The sequence below is a fragment of the Humulus lupulus genome, chromosome 2, assembly GCF_963169125.1.
Source record: "Humulus lupulus chromosome 2, drHumLupu1.1, whole genome shotgun sequence".
In the NCBI taxonomy this organism is placed as follows: Eukaryota; Viridiplantae; Streptophyta; class Magnoliopsida; order Rosales; family Cannabaceae; genus Humulus; species Humulus lupulus.
In genome coordinates, this window is record NC_084794.1 from 54,079,895 (window position 1) to 54,087,631 (window position 7,737).

Sequence of the window (7,737 nt, forward strand, 5' to 3'; positions counted from 1 at the left end):
AGAGGACTATAGCGGTTTCTATCACATACTACGACAATGAGTTAATGGTCATTAATATTGTAGTCCATTTTTATGTCTTATGTTTTATGTGTTTTAGTAGTTTTTCCTTACTGGGCATTAGACTCATTCCTTTTTATTTAGATTGGGCAGGTAAATGAACATAGAAGGCAGGGCGGATCTATGGTAGCTTTGGCTTGTGTATTGGACAAGGAACTTAAGGAATGAACCGATGGGATCGATCGATGATGACTTTGATATTTTGAGTCTTTTAATTATGTCTTTATGATTTCTGCATTTAGTACTTGAATATTTAAATAAATGTTTTATTTATAAACAATGAGATCCCGTATTTTTGGAATTTCTATGTATTAGTAAATAAAGTTCTATTATTTTATGTATATATCCAAAAATAGTAGTTATGTCTTAGTAGTTTTAAAGGTCCAAGGTCTTTAAGTTAGTCGGGTCTTTACAACAAAGCACTTGCTAGAAACTATATAGGCTTGATAATTGTATAGAGTTATTTCTAAATACTTAAGGTCCCTTAGTAGTTAGAGAATATGGGGATCAAGCTTTTGGAAAAAAGTCTTAGAACCTTGTTCAGGTTGGTGATCCCCATTATTATACACTTAAGATTGTGTAAAATGTGAGAGTTATTTTCTTTGCTTCTTGTTCTTTTTACTTCAGTTTTGTTCTTATTGTAGACTTGTATGATTATTATTTTGAGTTTGTAATTCTTCATTTCTTCTTCTATATTCTCTCTATTTATTTATATTTTAAGCACAGTGTTATAACTTTATTTTATCAATCATTTTGTCCAAATTACAATCTTGTATTGAGTTGTAATTTTGGTTTCCATATTTCTATTGAAATATATATGTCTCTAACAACAACTGTCCTAGACTTTGGCATTCCCGACGGTGTGGTGACGATCAAAGGTTTAGACAGTTCGTTTGACTTCTGGTTACTTTCGACTTCGAGGTTAGGTAACGTGTGATAGCAGATGGCCTTCCTCTTGAGCTTGGGGCGGACCCACATGAGCCTGGGTGGGCGACCAACCTGGGTGAAAAAAAATATATAAAATATTTTAAAAATATATATATATATGTATTAATTAATGTATATATTTTTAATTAAAGTTAATATTTAGTAATTAAGACGTTGACATGATGATATTTAAAAATTATTTTTTTTTGTTAAAATTTTATTGTATTGTGTATATTTTTTATTATTTAATATCAATATAATTCGTTTGATATTTTGAATTAGCACAATAAAATAAGTTAAAAAGTGATTTTTTGTTTTGTTAAGATTTCATTGTATTATGTATATTTTTTATTATTTAGTATAATTTAAATAATTTAATATTTAATATTTATATATGTCGTAATTAAAGTTTGTCTTAATTTATTAATAATATATTTTATTATTATATTTTTTCAAATAAAAAAATAGTCCCTCTTAAATTTAAGAGATGGGATTTCGAGGTTGTGTGGTTTGGTGATTATTACAAAGATTTCTCCTTGTTTTTGACTTGGCTGTCTTTTATTTTATTCTACTTTGGTATTAGATCTAATAGTTTGGGTTTATTTCTCTTATGTTGGTTTAATTTGGTTTATGTGTTTCTTTTTTTAAATTTCTCTTGTGTGAGATTTGATTGTACTTAGTCGTCCTGAGTGTTACTATTGATAAAACCTTCTGTTTTTACTTTTAAAAAATTAAATAAAATCCCTTAAGTAATTTACACGTAGGATAATTACATCCTATGTTGATAGGGATGAGATGGGCCCATTGTAAAGAGTAATTACAAACAGAATAATCCACGTGCTTGAGCAACTCTATTCTTTCGAAATTAATGCCTTTCTTTGTCTCCTTAAATACCTGACATCGAAAATGATAATTAATAACAATATTCATCATTTATAAGAATTTAAAGTAATAAAAAAATCTAGCATTTGATCTTAGAATTAATTTTAAATGAATGATTTTGCTTTTCATAATGTTACTATTTGACAAATGACATATAATTAAGACATGATTGTTTGTCCAAGATATACTTGGACCAATTCAACTCATCTACCAGAATTGGTCTTGGGCAACCATTTTAGCATATTTTGTTAAATAATAAAAACCCAACTGCCCAACTAATCAATTTATTTTTCTTTTAAAAGTAAAATTTAATTGATTTGGTGATTGCAGGCTTTTAAATATTATTTTAATGCATTCACAACTAGTACCACTCAATTTAAAACTAATAAAATATAACTAATGTCAAACCCTTCTAAAAGATGAGTCTTTTTCCCTTTAAGGTATTAAGAGAGAAAAAATTAAATATAAATTTTCAGAACAAGAAGAAAGTATTTTTTTAAAAAAAATAAAAAAAAAAATTGAGGGGAGAAGTTATTTTTTTCTTTTTTTTTTGTTTGAGGGGAGAAGAAGTAATATGAATAGGTGAAAATTAAATAGGAGTTTTAAGTTGACATTAACTTAAACCAACCACCAACTCATTTATATCGATTCCACCAAAAGATCAATCGTTCATATAGATTGTACACCCAAAAATATCAATGCCTTTTATTAATTTTATATTATATGAAGCCAAATCCAATTTATGTCACTTGTGTTTTCCCTTTCTTTATATAAAAACCAAATAAAATAAATTGATTATCATTTAAGTAAATGGCTTATCCAAAGGTGTTGCCCCAATCAAAGTGGGGCTAAAATGATAATATCTTGTGTATTATTTGAACCAAACACAAGGGTCGAATCGAATCTTACATAAATTCACTAACTAGTCCAAAATTAAGAAATAGTTTATTCTTTTTTTTTTGTTAATCATACCCAATAAGCCAAAAAAAAATTATTTTGCACGATCATTTTTTTATTCAATAATAAACCACAATTTAAAAAGTGGGCATTTTTTTTTTTTTTTTTGAAAACATGCATTTTTTAATAATTGAGATTTATTTAATTAGAAACACATCAATTAAAATTTGAGTGGTGAAAAATGTTAAAAGTTGAAGCATTGGAGAAATCTTCAAGCATGAAACTTGAAAGGGCAAAGTGGTGAGTTTCAAGTTTTAATGGGACGGAGCTGTCTAAAGGGTCCCTAAATTGACCCAACCAACCCACGTAAACCCATTCTTATTCTTTTTCTTTGATCCCAACTCCATCCATAGTCCCCAATCGAACTAGCCCCATTGCTCTCCAATCCACAACTTGGGTGTCATTGTGTCACCTTTAGCTTTTTCCTTTTTTCGGTGGTTGTTTTCTTTTTTCGTTTCTTTCTCTCTCCGTACAGTTTGGTTTGCTTCTCTTTTGAGTTGTACACCATTGACTTGCAAAAAACGACGACGACGACGACGAAGATAACCAGATTGTCGAGAAGTAATCGTCGGAATTGGCGTTGAGTCTTTGGCTGATAAGGTATGGATGTTGTTCTTATTTAGTTAATGAGTTCTTTTTGTTTCTTGAGATTTTGGGCTGAATTGCGTCCTTTTGGCTGATTATGGTTCTGGGTTTATGACGTTTTGTGCTTCAGTGGGTGTTTTTGCTTTCTGGGTTGTCGTTATATCTGAGTTTATGTAATAGTCTTCATAGGGGTTTAGATGATCGAGGGTTGCAAGGATCCTGGATACTTGAATCTTTTGTTACTTTTTTTTTTCTTCTTTTTGGAAGATTTGTATGCTGACTTTTGGTATATAATCTGGTTGATATTTATCTAGATGTAGATTGATTTTCGTATAAAATGAGGTGTTAGGAATATAAATATACTTTCGTTGTAATTAGAAAGCACAGATTCTTGAGTCTTTATGTTCAAGGCATAATTATTTACATTTAATGGTTAAGTCTTGAGTGGTCAAGCCATGGTTATTCCCATGGTTTGGATTCGGTTCCAAGTTGCTATAGTTTCCTGTCTCCCAAATGTTGTAAGATTCTGCAGGAGAACAAATATAAAAATTGTTACATTTCACTTATTGGTTACTTATGCTTACCATTTTATGATCATGGGGCAAAGAGTTTTACCTAATCATTAAGTTATTCTTTGGTTTTTGGGATGGCTGTGTTATCTAATTGGTGTGTTATTTATGATAGAGAACCTTTGGCAATTCACCTCGCAAAATGTTTTCATTGCCTGGACTATCAAAGAGACCAAAGAATGGTTAGTAAAGCGGATCTGGTTATCATTGGAATCTCTGTTGGTGTAGCTCTTGGTATTTTGATAGCTTCGCTCTTATTTTGGGGCTTGCGGTGGTACAAAAAACATGCTCATCTTCGACGATGTGCAAATGATCGCAGTTCCACAACTCTTCCTATAAGAACAAATGGCTTAGGGACAAGTACTGACTTCAGTGCCTCTCTTTCAAATTCCAAAGTGAATCAAGGATCAGAAAACCTTCCCAAAAGTACCTTATTTTCCTGGAATCATCAAAACAAAGATCGAATTGCTTCTGTGTCAGGCTTACTTAGATACTCTTACAAGTATGTAAAGCTCTTTACTTTTCATTAGTCTGCACTGTGATATATTTACATTGTTTCATGCTGTAGAAATTTTTAATTCTTCATTTGTCAAACATTTATTCCCAATGAGCCCATTGCTCAGATTGCATGTAGTTGGCTTGGATTTAAGAGCTAACAGATAATACAAATTCTAAACAAGCTTCTATTAAATTACTGACTTTGCATAGTCGATATATAGGGTCTATCAAATTTTATGGATGTATACTATATATTACAGGGATATACAGAGAGCTACAGAAAGTTTTACCACTATTTTGGGACAAGGATCATTTGGTCCTGTGTATAAAGCAACAATGGCTACTGGAGAGATAATAGCTGTGAAGGTGCTTGCTTCTGATTCGAAACAGGGGGAGAGAGAATTCCAAACTGAGGTAAGGGATTCTCCAACAACATGTCACCACATCTTAGGAAGAACAGAGTGCTATTTATGCATGCATGTTAAATTGTTCCTAATAATTTAATTTTCACCTGAATTTTATGACCAAATGTAAATTTTTTGTTTTTCTTTTGCTTTGATGATTTTTCTAAATAAATTGAAACTGAAAAAAGAAATTCTTAGTGCTTGAACAAATTCTGAGTAAGGATATACCTAACCATATGCTAGAGTTTCTTGCCTCCCAAACGTTGATGGCATTGGCAAGTTAAAAGTATCAATATCAATATAGTTTTATGAATTTTATGGGTAATCATCTGCCTAATTTTTTTCTTATGAGTGTAGGCCTTCCAAACACCAAACATACTAAAACATATTATTGACCTTACACTGACTCCTTATACTATATGCTATGTATTTCTTTTAAAAGACTACCTAAATTAGGTTGCATGCTACATTTGTCTTCCTTGAGGTTTGAGATAAATTGTAGTCTTCCATTTGAAAACGTATATCTATTTTAGTGTGATTCTCCAAGACTCCAACAAACAATTTGGAGTTACTTATGCGTTTGTGTGAATATGTTGCAGGTATCTTTGCTTGGAAGACTGCATCATCGCAATCTTGTAAATCTAGTGGGATATTGTGTAGATAAAGGACAACGCATGTTATTGTACCAGTTCATGAGTAACGGAAGCTTAGCGAGCATTCTTTATCGCTCAGAGGGTATATTTGTCTCTACATATTTTATATATAAATAATAATTGATTTTGAAGACTATATGTGGATAACATCCACAAGAGAGAAAGCTGGGATTCGAATACTTATGTTCTGCACACACAAACACACTTGTGTGTATATACTATAAATATATATATATGTATGTATAGGTTAAAACTACATTGAATAGTAACATCATCTCTGAAGAGAGAATAATTAAATACCAGAACATGTAAGCTTGAGTTTCTTCATCCAATTTAAGCTGGAAATGTATTACCCTCTTCTTAATTAAGTTTATTACCTATACCTAATAACTTAGACTAACTCTTTTCGTTGGTAGGATTTTGAGTTGTCCATATTTGAGAACCATCCTGCTTTATTTATACCTAGGTGGAGAAGAACGGGTTTTGAATTGGGATGAAAGGCTTCAAATTGCTCTTGATATATCTCATGGAATTGAGTACCTTCATGAAGGGGTATGTTAAGTTGTTTATATTTGCTTTTCTTGGTAGTGGAAGAAATTCATGTTTAATTCCTTGATGTGGAGAATTCTATGAACAGGCAGTCCCACCCGTCATACATCGAGATTTGAAGTCTGCTAACATTTTGTTAGACAGATTAATGAGAGCTAAGGTAAGATGGCACACAAGCCTTCTCATTTTCAATTTCCTTAATGAGTAGTTGAGTTGTTTCAAAATGTAGATTAATTATGCTTGTTACCAACTACTAAAAAGTAAAAAAGAAGAAAAAAGTGATTGCTCTATGCAGTTAAAATAAATATGTAAATAAAGCAATTAAGTATACACTTTTTCATTCTAGGTTGCTGACTTTGGACTGTCAAAGGAAGAAGTATTTGATGGAAGGAATTCTGGACTTAAAGGAACATATGGTTACATAGACCCAATGTACATATCCACAAACCAGTTCACAATGAAGAGTGACATCTACAGTTTTGGTGTTATATTGTTCGAACTAATAACGGCTATTCATCCACACCAAAACCTAATGGAGTACATTAACTTGGTGAATTTTTTCTCCTTGGTCGCTTGCTCAATAACTTGTACAGTCAAACTTCTGACCAAAGAATCCATTGCTACTTTTTCTTTTCTTTCTTTTTCTATAGGCTTCTATGAGTCCTGACGGTGTTGATGAAATACTGGATAAGCAACTGGCTGGCAAATGCAGCCTTGCAGAAGTTAGAAGCTTAGCTAGCATTGCTCACAAATGCCTTGACAATTCACCAAGAAGGCGACCTTCAATAGGAGAGGTTTCACAAGCAATTTTAAAGATAAAACTGAGGCGCCTCGCTAAAGAAGATACCATGTCATTTGCCAGCAGAGATCTTTCACGAGCGGTAAGCAGAATTGAGGATCAGCAGGTGGAGTTAAGTTTGATGGCTACCATGAGAAAAGGATAGAGACTACATAAATAATAGTTTGCTTTCCTCTTTGTAGTTTCATACTTTTTATATTTGTTCCCGTTTTAGCTAATTCTGCCCACTAGACCCTCCTGAGCTTTTCCTGATATATACACCCCCCTCAATAGTTAGATACAAGTATAGGTCCATGGATTAGTTGGCTTTTGCTAATTTTAATCTCATGGGTCATGGAACACATTCCATGCCTCCAATGGGATTTGAGGCTACCAACTCTTTTTTGTAATACATGGAACAAGAAATAGAAGAATCTGGAACACCCAAAAAAGAAAGGGAAAAAAAATTGATATGGATTTTCTTTGTTCACTTTCAGTTTTGAGATTCTGTTGATTACCATGCTTGGTGTAATTATGGGCAATTAAAACACCTCTGATAATGGCATTGTGGTGTAGGAGATTTTGATGCTAAGATATTAGCCTGACTGCTTATTTTTAGCATTTCACAAAATGAGAATGATTTTTTTTTTCTAGCTTTTGCTTGTATAGTATTTTTCACATTATATTGAAATTCATTTATCTAGTGAAAATTAAATTTTTTTTGAAGTGAGTTTCAAAATATTTGAAAGGATTGTAATAATTTAAATGTGTGTATATATATGTGTGTGTGTGTGGCAATGGATTTTGTTCCGTTTAATGAGTACAAATAGGAATCTACAAGCAAATGGATTTATTAAAGTTGAAAATAACTTCCTATT

The 7,737-nt window shown here is 31.8% G+C and overlaps 1 protein-coding gene across 1 annotated transcript; it reads left to right on the plus strand.

The window, feature by feature from the left end:
• The first annotated feature begins 3,102 nt into the window (after positions 1-3,102).
• LOC133817825 (calcium/calmodulin-regulated receptor-like kinase 2) lies at positions 3,103-7,336 on the plus strand. Its single transcript, XM_062250434.1, has 8 exons — positions 3,103-3,423; positions 4,093-4,479; positions 4,736-4,889; positions 5,479-5,614; positions 5,999-6,084; positions 6,170-6,241; positions 6,428-6,631; positions 6,732-7,336. The coding sequence occupies exons 2-8, from the start codon at positions 4,157-4,159 to the stop codon at positions 7,023-7,025; spliced, it is 1,269 nt and encodes a 422-aa protein (XP_062106418.1). The 5' UTR covers positions 3,103-3,423; positions 4,093-4,156; the 3' UTR covers positions 7,026-7,336.
• The last annotated feature ends 401 nt before the right edge of the window (positions 7,337-7,737 follow it).